The following is a 16,126-nucleotide window of genomic DNA, read 5'->3' on the forward strand; positions in this document are numbered from 1 at the left end:
TTTATTGTGAATAAATCATAAAAAAGACTGTGTCGTACACATGGAAGTGAGCTTCTCAGCTCTTGCAGAGTTTCCCAAGAAAAACCACAATTCTTTTGACCTATAAAGGGACACATGGGGTAAAAGGGGACAGAGAAGAGATTGAAGATAACAGCAAACTGTATGAGACATGGTGGACTATCAGAGGTAGCAGTCTGGCCAGCTTTGAGAGGCAGTGCATTTTCTTTGGCAGAAAAATACAAGCTCCTGGTCATGCTGTGGGCTGGTCCATCCACTGATGTGTAAAACAGATATTTGGTCTTTACTGTTTCTGGTGTTTTCTTCCCCTGTTTCTTTCCATCTGCCCTCCTTGGTGTTTCCTCTTTGCTCACATACCGACTGGACTGGACATTTTTGCACCCAATTACTACTTTCTCCTATTTCAAACACTTAACTGTGAATTTGTTTTATCACACATATCATGCTGAATTCTAGGAACTAATTTCTTTTAAGTGCTGCAATGCTGGTGTTCTGTGACGGTATGTTTGATATGAAAGATACATTGGCCAAAATTCAAAGAACTTTTAAACTTTGTATTAACTTTTTTAAGGTGAACTACCTTATAAACTATTTCAGTATTGCCAAGATATACAGCAATACAGCAGACATTATCTGATACACACACATGTGGGTACAGTTCACACGATGGACAGATTACTGAACAAAGTGTCCCAAAGTGTCAGCAACAGAAAAAGACCACATAGAGATACATAGAAATTGCAAAGACACACAAAATAACTTCTAAAGGGGCACGGCAATCACAAAGAGACACAAAATGACTACAAAGAGACAACAAATGACCAAAATAGACACAAAATTATCTAAAAACCCCAGCATAACTCAACTCAATCTCAAATTAGCAAAATGACCAAAAGACACAAAACTACCTACAAGAAAAACACAACATTATACCAGTGACACAAAATGACTACAAAGAGACACAAAACTGACCAAAAGACACCAAATGACTACAAGCAGTCACAAAGTAACTACAAAAAGGGGTAAAACGACCTAAAAAAGACACAAATTATTACGAACAGAACAAAAATGACCAAAAAGACACAAAATCACTACAACAACAAAATTATTACAACGCCTAAAAAAAGAGGCGATATTATCACCAAGTCTGCATGTATGTTCTCCAGTCCTATGTGGAGGTGGTGGGGCCATAAATGTCTGTGCCCAGGGGCCCATTGTGTCCATGGTTCACACATGCAGATACACTCACAAGGTGCTGTTTCAGTTATTATAGGGTGTGTTTGCACAAGCACAACTTACGAGTTATGGGTCACGGCTTTCAAAACAAGTGGATGGAAACAGCTGTTAGCAAGTGGACTCGAGAGATGAGGGACACTGGCAAAAGTTTTTAACTGAACCCAACTTCTTGTTTGGTTTACTCTGATGCACTGAGGAACTTTTGCTTGAAGGTTTCAGGGCCAAAAAAGTACATTATTCACTGAGCGTTTTAAGTGTTGCATTTGGCTCACAGGGCAAACTCCTTGTGTAACATTGAAAACATTAATACCTAAAACAGGAAAAGACAAAGTAGGCAAAAGTCTACATACCACTCTATCAAACCTCAGCTTAACAATGTAGAATGAAGAAGGATTGAAAAACCAAAAGAAGAAAAACGAAGTTGCTAGTATTTCCCTTCTCTCCTGTCAGCAGCCAGCTGTGCTGGTGCGGCTCCAGTACAAATAGCAACTCAGACTCAAAAGTCCAATAGAAACAGTTGGTAGTTTGATGTGCGACAGAGCTGGTCTCCATAGTTTTAAAGTGAGTGATCGAGAGCCACGTGACCTGAGGTTGCTTACCGGATTCTAAGGATTAGTCTGCGTGACTGAGAAGTGGAAGAAAACAGACACGCAGGTTGGAGGACAGTCAGCAGAAGAAATGCCAGGGCGGCAGTTTTTCTTCAGAGTTAAACGTACATATATAGGAGACCACCAACTCTCACAAAGTAATTGAAAGCATAAAATAAATGTTGATACTGCATAATCATAATAGGTGATGCAAGTCCAAGGATAATAAAACACAAAAGAAAGCAGGGAGATTTGTTACATTTGGACAGAGCCAGGCTAGCTGTTACCTCCATGGATGTATTAGGAGACCTGGATACAGCATTTGCAGCGGGGCCCTGTTCATTCCTGTAAAAGCTGCTCAGTGCAGATGAAGCCCAAAAAGATTTATTTTCACGGTATCAAAATCACCTGGATAATTGGCACTGCTCTACATCATTGGGCCTTTATACTACCCATGAATTTTTACACACAGCTTGGATTTTAGGCGCTGTAGTAACTCAAATTCAGCCAGTGCAAACCCCAATAAAAAAACATTAATGCTGTAAAGAAGTTACATACAGAGCCTTACTAGTTTCACTAAAAATTGATATAAACATAGAAAATGTCTCCGTCTCTAGCTACTACAGTGATTTTAATTTTATCTTTTGTCCGACAATTAATGCCTTTTTATTCCATATTGCTCTCTGCAGGCTACATGGTCTACAGTGCTTCTTATGACGATGTCCTCAACAACAGATGGTCCTCTAGAGCCTCAAGCGGGACACACCTGCCTGTGGAGAATCTCAAACCCAACTCTAGGTAACATGTCACCACCTGCTTTGTGTTTATATCATTGTGTATGCATGCATACAGTGCACACACAGTGATTCACAGTATCATCTCACACATGGGAGTCATAGAAAAAGAGAACCCGACTTTACAAACAAAGATTCCTGACCTGCATGTAATGTTTATGGTAGGTTGCTGCAGGTGCTTGGCTGTGGCTGACTGTTTATATTATTATGTTGTCATCACATAATACACAGAACATGCATCTTGTCTGGATGTTTGTGTGCATTTATGTGTCTGTTGATATTATTCCATGTTTATGTGGTGATATGTTTCCAATTGTGATACCAGACCAGGCTGACACTAATCAGAGCAGAGCGTGAGCTGGATACTGATACTGTAATGTTTGTATAAGAGATCCAAAAACCCTCAGAGAGTGAAGCAAATCAGTTTGGCTAAATGGAGGCATGTTAGGAAACACATTTGAATCTGCACCAACATGTGACATGCCATAAAACTCTGCCGAGATCTTGGAAAATTCAGTGGAACGTAAAAACAGCACACATGATCTGACACTTCCACACGGATACAGTCGGTCTGTTTCAGTTAGAGCGTTTTTCCAAAACCCTGTCTTACAAGACACGGGTTACGGTTTTCAAAATAAATGCATGGAAACAGCTCTTAATGTGTGGACCCAAGAGAGGAAGGAGAGTTCCTGCCCAAAAACGTATTTCTTGCTCAGTTTACCACTGTGCATGAAGCATTTCTTGCTTGAAAGTTTAAATTATGCAGTAAAAGTTTCTGCTCTAGCCTCTCAGCAGATTAACTGTTTGATCGATTGCATGCAGGACTTAAAGGGAAAGTTCGGATTTTCTGAAATGGGAGGGTATGGGGCACTTATCCATAGTCGGTGTATTACATACAGTTGATGTCAGTAGGCATGCCCCAGTTTGGAGAATCAGGCTGGAGAGCGACATTAAAACTAAGCAATGCATTGCTTTGGAGGGGTCAGCAACAAAACGTCTTTTAGCCACCCAAAACAATCCCACCCAAAGAAACCAATGTCAGTTTAAGTGTACACTATATTGAGAGTATTTTCACTGCTTTACCTTTCTGTCAGACAGCCTGTTTCAACAGGGAAAACTTAAACGGCTTCAGTTCCCCATTTCTGCTCTCATCAAAGCCACCAGACTCCACTGACAAAAACAGTTATTTTGGCTTTCTCAACACTGGAGCTGCAGGTCTGCCGCTGCTTTGATCAGTTAGTTGGCTTGTATTTTTGTGCGACTTTGGTGAATCTGAACTAGCCCCTTCAAACATATTGTTGACCCGTAACTGCATCTTTTAACATTTTAGTAAGGTCTACGTTATGACTCATATTTGATCTCTGCTTCTGTCAATTGCTGGTTCTTGTTGCTATTACTGCTCTGCATGTCTGCTTGTCATGCTTAGCTGTGTGCCGTTGCTTCATGCTGCATGCATGGCTATTTGTGATAAAAAAGCTATATGTTGTTGCCTTATGTTGGGTGCATGGCTATGTCGTGCTAAAATGTTACATGATGTTTCTGTGCTATTGTTTTGTACTGTTCTATTGTTACTTGTTGCTTCGCATGGCTTGTGTTCCGTCTTGGGAGTTCCTGTTTGTTGTAGCTGTTGTTTTCTTAATGGTGTCCTGCTGCCATTGTTATGTGAATTTTAGCATTTTACAGGTTTTAAAACATCTTGTCAAAGGACTACAGTTGACAATTAGCCTGATGGCTAACTCTGGCACATTTACAGAAATGTTAATTAATGTGTATTAAAATAAATGAAATGAAACACCATAGTCACACAATAAGACAAACAAACTCAATGTTCAAGGCAGTGGTAAACCAGCAGCTTCTGTGTTCAGCAATGCTGAATCACCGTTCTTCTCAATAAAGCCTGGCTTTAAAGAGAGCGATATAACAGCGTAATTTTCTGACACTGATTGTCTGACACTAAAGTAAAGCGGTGAAAATACTCCAAAGATAGCATACACTTAAACTGTTATTGAGTTTTTGGGTAGTGAAAATATGTTTTGTTGTTGACCCCTCCACAGCAGTACATTGCTTAGCTTCCATGTCAGATTCGAGTCTGCTTCTCCAAACTGGGAGCATGCCAACAGATATCTGCTGTATGGATACACTGTCTATGTATAAGTACCCCATACATCCCAACTTAGATAATTCCCTTTAAGGTTTAGAATAGGCAAATATCTGTTTATCATTTAGTCGATATACGTATGATGCAAGGTAGATAACAAATTGTCCTTTTCCATTCACTAAAAGTATCCCGATGAAGCACATGCATGCACCAGACGACAGCTGTATAAATGACAGACAGGTGAAACTGCTATCAAGCTATACGTCACATGACAATCTGATGGAAAAACACTTTCAGATGTGTGAGTTCATCGAGGATTAGAAGTATCCTCTTGCACAGTAGAGGCACGAATCAGCTTGAGGTGTTATGATAGGTGTCTCAAACACCTGCTGCTGAACACTTACAGAGCTGCGTGCATTGGGTAAAGTTTTCCAACAGTCTGCAAAGAGGGATTCCCTCCCTGGCAACCACGTTGTATGTGCCTCCCATGGTTACGCTTGATCCTGGGATGGTTTATGTGACACTGTTGGTATTTCCCATGCTGCAGGCTCTTTCTGGTTGCCAGAACTACAGAGCTAATATAGAACTAAAAACACACATATTTACATACACTCACTTGTGGATGAATTTCCTTGAATCCACACGTTTTTCCACCCATATAAACATGGAGTGATTTGCAGGACTTGAAACTTGAAAATCTCATCCCATTGGATGATTTTAAAATTTGAATCAAAGAGATGCCTGTCATTATTTAAAGGAAATTTTAAACCTCCCCCCAAATTACCATTTGTATATGAATTCCTCACCTCATGTTATGTTGAATTTGTTTAGATTTTTTTTTTCTTGCATGCCGTGAACAAAAAATCCAAAAACAGATCAAATTTGTAATAAATGAAGTCATAGGCGACTACATTTAACAAAAATATGTTTAAAAAACTCACACAAATCATGCAGTGTAATCCAAGTCTCATTTATGCAGTTGTATGATCATTACTTTCCAACACATGCATTTTCACTAAACTGCTTAAAACTGCACTAGAAGTGAAACTTATCTATGCTCTTTTAAAAGCCAGACAAAAGACCTACAATAACGCGAACAAACTAACTAATCGAGGCAGTGGTAGACCAGCAGCTCCTGTGTTCAGCGAGGTAAAATCACTGTTTTTGTCAATGTAGTCTGGCTATAAAGAAGAGTACATTTAAGTTTCACCTTCACTTTAGTTCTCCCTTGGGAAGGGCTGTCTGTTACTGAGCATACGACTGCATAAATGAGACCTGAATTTTACTGCAAAAAGTATGTGAAAGTTTGTAAACTTTTGTTTTATTACAGTTTTCAAACAATTTTGCTGTCAACTCATAAAGAATTTTCTCAGTTTTTGGATACTTCATCCACCAGAGGCATGCAGGAGAAACTAAGTTTCCTTCCCGAGCTCAGTGTAACACAGGGCATGTTACTGATATACAAATGGTTTTGTATTGGGGATGAAGTACCCCTTCAATCCACAACTATTTTTTAAAATTGCTTACAAATTGAAATCATTTGTGAGAATCAGAATAATGATGCCACCTTGGGCTCCAGGAAATAGTGACGGGCATTTCTGCTGTTCTTTGTTGTTTTATAGACAAAAATGTTTTTTTAAAAAAGTTGTGAAAACTGATATTAAAAAAAACATTAATTGTTAGTTGCCGCCACAGTCATCATTGCACCTATTTCCTCTGCAGCAATTAGGTCTCTCTTGAACTTCATGCCCCATGCTTGATTTTCCACTTCTTCTCAAACATACTGTATTTAAGTGTCATTAAAGGCCTTTTAAATAGTATGTAGTAGTTTGAACATATTTGTTATGAGCTATGATATAAAAATGGCCAGAATGAATTTAGCCCACAGTTTATGTGCAGTTGGCACTTTAATCTGAAGAGAGGACAAGTAGAGAGACGCCCTAAAATGAAGCTGACATATCTCTGTATTGAGAGTTTCAAATGGCTAAATTGGCTCAATGCAGGATTATGTGGTCTATTCTCCATTTTTATATTCTGACTCACATTGAGTTTTTTTTCTACGTTCTCCAATATCTTCTCCAATTTCTTCTTTCATTACATCATCGCACTGCAGCTGCCTTGCTTCTCTCTCTCTCTTTCTTTCTCTTTCTGCTGGTGATATATATTTTGGTCACTGTTGTCACGTGGCTGCAGTGATTGGATCCAGGCCTCGTGGCTGTATGTGGTGAAAGTTTTTGGCTTGGAATTGACAGACCGTGAACTCACTGTATGTGACCTTGCAGAGTGAAAAGGAGCACATATGCATACAATACTGCAGAAATGAACACTTGCACAAACACATCTGCTGTGGAAAAGTTTGTCAAAGTTGTCACTGGTGGTGTTGATTTTTAATCTGATGGGATTTTATAATTCCTCCACCACCCGGAGACAAAGTGAGCTCACTGCCATTGTAAAGCTCTATGTGAGAAATTTCTCTTTCGAGGAGTCTTTCTGTCTTTTAACCTCATCCTTTTTATCTTTTCTATATTGGCATATCTATCCCTGTGCTTTACTTTTTCCACATCCCTTCTTCTGTCTGTCTTTCACTCTTATGCTCTATCCTCCTATCTGTTAATCTCCCCTTGTCTAGATGTCTCTTTTTCCCCTCACAGCCCCTCCCTCTTCTCCCTTCAACACGAGCCAAATAGCCATTTTATTGTGCTGCGCTCACTTTGGATTCATACGAATATAAAACAGACTACTCATAAATCAGCCCAACTGAAGCATGCCCAGTCATCTGCTATGGTCATTAACACTGTCCTCACCTTCACCCAGTCACAACAACGCTGGCAGAATGACACTTTAACTACTAAATAGCTCATTAAATCCTTCTTATGTGGTTTGTTTTCATCAGGTACTACTTCAAAGTGCAGGCCAAGAATGTGTTTGGTTTGGGACCCATCAGCGATACGCTCACCTATGTCACAGAATCAGGTGTGTATCCTGTCAACGCCTGCATAGATAAACTTTGAGTCGCCCCATTGATGATAGTTCAACCTTCTGTCAGAGTAGTTTTAGACCTTCTGCAGTATGCAACAAAAATGTCATGGTGACGTTCATTGTATTGCAATGCAAGATATTTAAATATAAAACCATTCTTACAGTAGAAGCCAACTAACACATGGACTCTGCATTATGTGCACTATGGGTCTTTCATTCTCAGAATCAGGTGAATGCATTAAACCCGCGGTGCTGACTGTGTGTATTTCCTCCCTTGTGAAATGATCGCATTCTTTCTTTCAGACGATCCTCTTCTCATCGAAAGACCACCTGGTAAGTTCATACACTGACTGCACGTCTCTAATTTAAGGTCAACAAGCTACTGAGGCTGCACTCAGGTTTTAAAGAGAAAGCAGCCATTCTGTTAAACAATGTGACAGGACAAACCAGTAACAATTCTGTATGGATTTCCACCTCAATCATCAGTATCCCTCCTTTGACTGCTACTGTGTACAGGCACAAGTCATTCTGAATGAGCCAGGACAATACAAAAGCCAATATACTTTCTCTCCCTTTCTTTCAGAGGGCTTTAATTATGATGAAATACAGAAGAAAATGCATGAATAGAATTGAAAGAGACAGTTCACCCCCAATTCAATATTATATATTTTCCTCTTACCTGTAACGCTGTTTATTGATCTAGATTGTTTTGGTGCGAGTTGCCGAGTGTTGGAGATAGCTGCCATAGAGGTGTCTGCCTTCTCTCTAATATAATGGAACTAAATGGCACTCCGCTTGCGGTACTAAACGCACCAAAAAAAAAAAAAAAGAAAAAGAAAGAAAAATTCAACAGCAATGTCTCTGTCCAGAAATCATGAGCCAGCAACTCAAGATAATCCACAGAACATGTTGTGAGCAGTTTTGTGCAGGATCTATTTTCTTCCTGCTGAACTACACTTGCCAACCAAATCACTTTTAGAAGGATATGGTTGGTGGGTGTAGTCAAGTAGAAAGAAAATAGTCCCTAAATAAAACTGCTCACAACAAGGTTTGTGGATTATCTTGAGAGACAGGGTCATGATTTCTGTAAAGGGACATTGCTTTTTAAATTTTTTTTTTAAATATTTTTTGGCGCTCTGAGCACCACAAACTGAGAGCCATCTTGTTTCGTTATATTCGAAAGAAGGCAGATATCTCTGTGGCAGACATCTCCGACCCTTAGCAACTCACACCCAAACAATCTAGACTGACTCTTACTCTTACTACAGGTAAGAACAAAAATATGTATTTTTGATTTGGGGTGAACTGTCTTTTTAAAAGAGTCAACTACAATAGAGGAGAAGCTAAATTGAGTACAACAGATTAAAGAGGTCAATACAAATTTCAGTGGCGCACATTGCATGAATAACTGTAAGAATAAATCAATAACCCTAAATCAGATACTGGCAAAGAGAAAAGGGGGGTCAGATATATGGAGCATAAAAACTGAACACTGTTTTTTCATGTTTAGTTTTGAGACACTGAGCAGACCTGTGCCAGACAATCTGAAAGGTCTGGAATGATTTGGTTCAGTAAGGATTGGCAGATAAAACATTTTTTGGCCCCAAACCATTCAGTTATATATTATAAACCAACACAAGTATAAATTATTCTCTAGGTTTCGAGATATAAACTGAATTCAGCTGCACTCTGGCAACCTTAAGACCTGACTATTTAATATATAATCATAAGGGTAACACCTGTTTTTGATAAAGTTTGATACAACATCAGTATTATTTTTATTTTTCATCCTTACAACAAAATATACTGTAATCTCTTCATCCTCTTTCCTTCCTCTATGTATGAATTATGTTTATTCATTGGGTGCACATTTTACTTCCACAACATGATGAATCTCCTCCCCTGATCCTCAGGTGGAGAACCAATCTGGATCCCCTTTTCCTTCAAGTATAACTCAGCCCACAGCAGCTGTAAGGGCAGCCAGTATGTCAAGCGGACATGGTACAGGAAGTTTGTGGGAGTCGTTTTGTGTAACTCTCTGCGATACAAGATCTTCATGGGAGACGGTCTCAGAGGTAGCATATGACTTCACCTCTATTTTAAACCAGCACAATCATTTGAAGAAAAAAAAAATCCTAATTATGATACATTGCCTTTTCCCCCCACAGAGCCATTTTACAGTATAGGAGATACATTTGGCCAGGGAGAGGACCACTGCCAGTTTGTGGACTCCTACAGGGATGGGAGGACAGGTCCAGCCTACCTTTCAAATCATCTGCCCTCAGCGCAAGGTAAACAAGTTGCACATTTGTGGCCCTGATATTTAGACCTAACCTATTATCATTTTTTCCATGCTCTCTGGCTTCTTAGTTGCATTGATCTTAGCTTCATTGATCTTATCTGCGCAGAATACAGACGTAGTGTTTAAATGAATACTTGTTAAAGGACCTGCAAGGGTTTTGCATTTTTTGGCCCAAATCTCACATGCTTTTCATTACTGCAGACCATTTTCCTAATTATACCATTAAGTCTTAGATTGATGCCATAGCTTCCAAGCAGTTACTGGTTTCGGGTCATATCAGGACATAATGAAATGGCCTGAAACTTGGTGGGATAACTAATCCAACAATGATAGCATCATTCATTGCTAGTTGACTAATTTTTTATCCTAATGAGCTTATTTGGTTGAAGGTAGGAGGTGTTATGAAAACTGTTAAACACACACTTTTTTAATGCAAGAGAAGTTCACAAACACAGAAACAGATAAAATTCACAATGTCATTTTCCTTAACTTGTAAAATGCAATTTACTGTCCCTGTGGGTGCTATAGAGATGTATTTAAATGCATATCTGCTCAGCCAGTCTTCCATGTCAATTTAAAAAGTTAACAAGCTAGGGGGGCGCCTAGTTTAAAAAATTTAGAGGTGCAATCCCAAGTGTTGCAAAAACTTCTGGGCTTTTTGCACTTGTTTTTTCTGGTGCACAAACTTTGTGCCAGGGACACGTCTGCAGGTACAAACCTAGCCTGAAACGAACAATTTATCAACTTGTTTGTCCTGACTTTACTGTCCTGTTTGTAGCCCTCACAACCCTTTCCCACCAACATGGAACAGCTTCCGTTCTGGTTCCCACACCTAATTTTGAACCATTCAGAGCATTTCCACCAAAAATAAATTGGTTCAAAATCTGAAAAGTTTTTTTTCCAACTGTAACCAAAAAATAGCAGGGTTTTCTTACCTGAAGTGTGAACTGTGACAACATCAGTGGGTGCGTCATATTCTGCAGGTTGGACAGAGAGAAAACAAGAAGTTAAGTGAGAAATTGTCAAAAAGCAAAGAGCACGCAGTGGTCTCATTAGTAGTTGGTTCATGCTCTTTTTTAAGGGGTAAAAACAAATATCTGTAATAACAGAGCAAAAGCTCACAGGTAAACAACATAATAAGCAATTTTTCTACTTCTGCTGTGCATTGTGCAGCACCCTGCGTTGAGGACAAATCCTTGATTACAATGGTTCTGCTCAAAACTGATGGAAATGCGGGCTGGTTTACTACATAGCATCAATGTTCCCGGAATCCTGAACAGAACCGATTAAAGAACCAGATCTAATTTGGTGGAAATGGGGTGTCAGTGCCAAGCCCATTGAAGGGGTCACAAATACAGTACACTGTTTCACATTTTAACAAAGCTCAGTGATTTAGTGAAAAATCTGTGCGCTATAATTGTTATGTAGTGATGGAGGAAGATAGCTGGCCTAACTTAAGTAAAAAGAGAAAGAAAGTCCATGTAGAGAGGCTGGCCAGGGTGGTGGATGGGTCAAACACAGGACTTCTACCCAATTGGACCAGGGCTCAGGTTAAACCAGAGAAGACCCAGAACAGAGCATACCGCCAATTATGATATTGCATAAAGAAATAAAGTTTTCTTTGGCCTAAGTGGTCCAGACTAACTAAGTAACTGCTAACAAGTGCTAAATGGTGATTGTATCCAGACAAGCTTATTTATTATTGCATTCAAATCCTCTGCAAACAACTATAAACAGCATTATCATTTATTTGTTTTGCAGGATTTTATCGTGCCTACAGACAGGAGCCAGTTTCATTTGGAGTCATTGGCCGACGCACAGCCCATCCATTCGTGGGCTGGTATGAATGCGGGGTGCCCATCCCTGGGAAATGGTAACACAGGAGGAGACATTGTTACTGAGGGAAACCCGTCTGCATCCTGCTGCAGGCTCTGACCTTCACTGGTCCTGCCCTTAAAAACAGACTTTTGCCTGCCACAATGAAACGACACCACTACGAATTTATCACAGCTTCACAGAAAGAGAATATAGTACTTTTTAAACAACTCAATGTATATCATTACAATGCACTTTTTATATAAAGCAGTCTGTATATGAGGGGAAAAAAAGAAGCATGTGTGCTCTTGCTTAGTTTAACTCTTGTCTTGAAGTGTCCTATTCCCAACTATTCCAGAGACAGGTCGTCACCCAGTGTTATTTATCTCATCAAATATGCACACACACGGTCAAACCAGTGACATTGGACCAAAGCACAAGCTGCAAAGCAAACTGTAAGAATGGGCACTTAAGATGTGTATAGGTCTGTTAATTTTCAATCGTGAGATTTGTATTTCATAATGTAACAGCTTCGGAGAGCTACTTTTTGTTTGTTTATTTGTGTTCTTAAACCATCATACTGTTTTTGTTTTTGTTTGTACACCTTTTTGGTATTCACCAGAATTCACTTAGTTACTGTGTAAGTTTTGTATGTATACGGACAAAGAATAAAAGACCAAATATTTGCTCAGGAATTGTGAGAGATTGAATAAAGGTGTTATGGAAACCACAGCAATCCAAAAACATGAATCATATCATATTCTCCCGCTGCCACATTCTTTTCTAGCAAAAGCTTCCACACGTAATCCAGATCTACTTAATCAACCTAATGGAAGATTTGAGTAACAGAGAGAGTTTGGTCGAGCCAGCTGGAACAGCAACTGTTAAAAATCAGACGAAATGTCTAAAACAACATATTGTGGACAGAAGCAGGTGAGCGAAGAGAAGGAAATACCAGTTCATTGGCTTTAAGCATGTGAGTTAACGTGGGGAACCATCAGGCATGTGTAGAGTATTAACGCACTGCCCCATAAAAATTAGTTTTGTAATACATACCTTTAGTTATAAGATTTGGCTTGAAATCAGTGCTGGAAAGTAACTAAGTACATTACTCAAGTCCTTTTCTAAGGTTAAAAAAGTAATTAATTTCAATACTAAGTATTTAAAGCAAAGCACATATTCAAGCACTTGAGTATTTCCATTTTATGCTACTAATTACTCATACTTTAATACTGTATTTTCTACTCCATTACATTTACCTGGCAACAGTAGTTTCTTTACTAGTTCTTCACAATATGTGACTCAAAGGAACCATTTTCTGCAGAAGTAGTACTTTTACTCAGCGGTGGATGTATTCAGAACCCTTACTTAAGTATAAGTAACAATACTACACTTCTACCACTACCACTAATGTGCTTTAAGTACCCAGAGTACTCCTAATGAAGAAAACTGGGTCCAGTGAGTGTTATTGAAGTGTAGTGAAATATTATTTTATTGGTTTATGATTACATTATTGATGAATGAATGTGAAAATCATTTTGCTGTTTTAGTTGTTCATGGTGGAGGTTGTTTAATAGTTTGATTATAAGGTAGTGTAATCTGTAACTATATGTTTTGTGTTTACAAATCTTAATCTTGCAATAGTACTTATTAAATCTGCTGTATATGACAATCAAAGCATCAATATAGCGGCAAACTACTATTTGCTATGTAAACATATAGTGGAGTAATGGCGTCGTGAACAGATAATGAAGTCATGCTACCTCTGTGTATGTTGTAATCTGAGCTTCTCTGTTGTTTATTCGAACACCATTCTGGTGCAGGGTGCACTTGAGGGCCAAGTGCAGACAATCTCGGCTCAGACTCTGAATCATAGAAATGCCCTGAAAGTTGCATACAGCTCCTTTAATGTAAATGTAGTGGAGTCAAAAGTACAAGTGTAAAGTTGCATAAAATAAATATATTCTCAAAAACAAGTTATACCTCAAACTTGTACTTGGATACAGTGCTTGAGTTACTTGAGCAAATCTGCTAAGTCATACTCCACCACTTTACTTTGGAGATTTCAGAGTACATTTTGCTAAGAATGCTCATACTATAGATTACTCTCCCTGTGGCTACTGTAATCTAAGCAGTGCCAAATCAAGCAAATTGGTCATACGGTATTTGCAAATTTCATCTTTTGTACTGTGCTACTGGCTACTCTAATGCTTTGGTCGTACATTTCACTTTACTATACCATCAATGCTCTAGCATGTTCTGATTGTGGTGATCAGTTACTGATGAACACATTTAATTTACTGCATTGTCGTGACTAGGGGTGTTATTCCTACTACAGTTCGACCCACAGCATTATCTCTTTGGATCATTTTGTTAACTTTTTTATGAAATTGGTACTCTTATCCAAGTAAAGGTTCTGAATATTTTCTCTACCACTGTTTGAAATAGTACTCATTTCTGCTGTGTTAGATTTGGAGAGGCCTACCATACATATTTGCAGAACCAATTATCATCTGCATATTCTGGATCAAACTGAGTATTAATCCAATTACCTGACAGACGAGTTAGAATTTTCTTCATGTGTTGCCAACTTCAGATAAAATCTTTCACAAGGAATAGACTTTCATTTTAATACTCAAACACACCTATGGCGCTCAGATTTTAATGTGTTGTTTAAACAAGAATTATAGTCCATCTGTGTAAAATAACTAATAAAAAAAGGAAAAGGTATGATCATAAGTGGGTCAGCAGCACCATACACCAGGTGGAAAATATTTCACAGATGAAGCTTAATGAATGGAGGTCTATTTTGCATTTGATGCCAATTAATCATTACTCCAGTTATGAGATTTTGACATTCATTTTCAAGATTGATAGCTCTTTCCATAAAGCCCAACAGCACAACCGGTGCTGCCCTTTTTAGTGCTTGCCTAAAACTGATTACAACTGTCAGTTTTGACTCAGTGAGAAAAAATTGATGACATCCAGCAGCAGCCAGGCTACTCGTTTTCAACACATAATGCACAACTCTGCCTCATAGCAAAACCTCATGTATCACTCTTATTAATCCCCCAAATTCCTCCAGGAATGGAATAAGATTTTTTATAACCCACAAGAAGCATAAGACTTTATCATTATGCTATATGTCATATGACACCTAACTTACTCCGTTGGTATAAGCCAAGAATGGAATTTTGTGCAAGAAATATAGCCGTATAAGTGCAGAATTTCTCCAAGAATATTACTAATATTCCATGTAAGCAGAGCCAATGCAGCTCTTACTTCTCTTAGCTACTTAGGCCCAGTCCCATTTCTAATTTTGAGCCCTTTCCCTAATTTCTGAGTGCCACCTTCCCCCCTGAACAAAGTTACAAGGGCTATTGGTTAGAATCTTCCCCTATGGTAGTCATCAGTGCTGGCGTTTATGTAAACAGACACAACAAGTATTGCTGGACATTATGAATATGCCATCTTCTGCTGTGATAATTTCACAAAATGTATTTGCGGGTTTCTTTTGTTGCTTGTGCAACCATCTTGCCATTGATGTCTTATAACAGTCTGTTTAAAGTGCGCTTCTGAAAAACCTCCATTTGGAGGGCCATGTAGCCCCAATACTTTGCCTTTCCCCGAGAGGTGAAGGTGCAAAATGGAGGGGTAAGCCCTAAGTGATGGGAAAAGGGTGTTTTGGAATTGGGCCTTAAACTCTGCACAGTATCAAAGGTCGAAGCTGCAATCCCTTATCAGAAGAGCACAGGCGATAGTCTGTTGATGTTGGCTCCGATGTGCAATGGCAGTCAGATTTAAAAGACATTAAATGCAGACAGAGTTCTGAGAGGGCATAAAATATTTCCCCTGGGCAGTGATGAATAGATAATGGTTGTTTTTGGAGTGATTACTGACCAATTTGTCAACACTTTGGTAGATGGTTGTCAGAATTCAAACATATTTTCCAGGTATGCTGTGTGTGGATAAATGCCTCTGCTACCATGTGTTTTCTGTGAGCAATGAGCAATCCTTTGCCCCCAAATATTTTCATTGGCTGCAGACTGCGGTGCCATTTGACCTGAGAGAATAATGCTTTTTAGTACAAAGCATGATGGGGAACCCCATCCTGCTCTGATGGACACTGAAACAAGAATATACAAAGTGCTTTTTGCAGAGAGAAAAAGACCAAGGAGGAAAACGAGAAAATGGAGAAAAAAGAATAGGGGGAAAAAAAGAGACAGGAGGACAAACACGCTTCATAAACACGTGTACATGAAGGCTACCACATCTGCTACAGATGTTAGAGAGGATA

At 39.0% G+C, this 16,126-nt stretch overlaps 1 protein-coding gene and 1 long non-coding RNA gene across 5 annotated transcripts in view; one reads left to right on the plus strand and one right to left on the minus strand.

Annotated features, from left to right (window-relative positions):
* Positions 1–12,561, plus strand: part of fndc1 (fibronectin type III domain containing 1) — a 50,819-nt gene extending 38,258 nt beyond the window's left edge. For all 3 annotated transcript variants that reach the window (XM_042504016.2, XM_042504017.2, XM_088089379.1), the window contains 6 exons: positions 2,531–2,639; positions 7,627–7,706; positions 8,016–8,045; positions 9,626–9,787; positions 9,881–10,003; positions 11,776–12,561. In XM_042504016.2, the coding sequence (XP_042359950.2) occupies positions 2,531–2,639; positions 7,627–7,706; positions 8,016–8,045; positions 9,626–9,787; positions 9,881–10,003; positions 11,776–11,891 (620 nt within the window). In that variant the 3' untranslated portion in view covers positions 11,892–12,561. The remainder of the gene's footprint in view (positions 1–2,530; positions 2,640–7,626; positions 7,707–8,015; positions 8,046–9,625; positions 9,788–9,880; positions 10,004–11,775) is intronic.
* The window catches only part of LOC148186859 (uncharacterized), a 75,688-nt gene that overhangs the window by 36,897 nt on the left and 22,665 nt on the right, over positions 1–16,126 (minus strand). For both annotated transcript variants that reach the window (XR_015779118.1, XR_015779119.1), the window contains exon 2: positions 10,950–10,991. This is a non-coding gene — a long non-coding RNA (uncharacterized LOC148186859). The remainder of the gene's footprint in view (positions 1–10,949; positions 10,992–16,126) is intronic.

Source organism: Plectropomus leopardus, chromosome 16, assembly GCF_026936395.1.
Source record: "Plectropomus leopardus strain MGB_pleo_1.0 chromosome 16, ASM2693639v1, whole genome shotgun sequence".
NCBI classification, from domain to species: Eukaryota; Metazoa; Chordata; class Actinopteri; order Perciformes; family Serranidae; genus Plectropomus; species Plectropomus leopardus.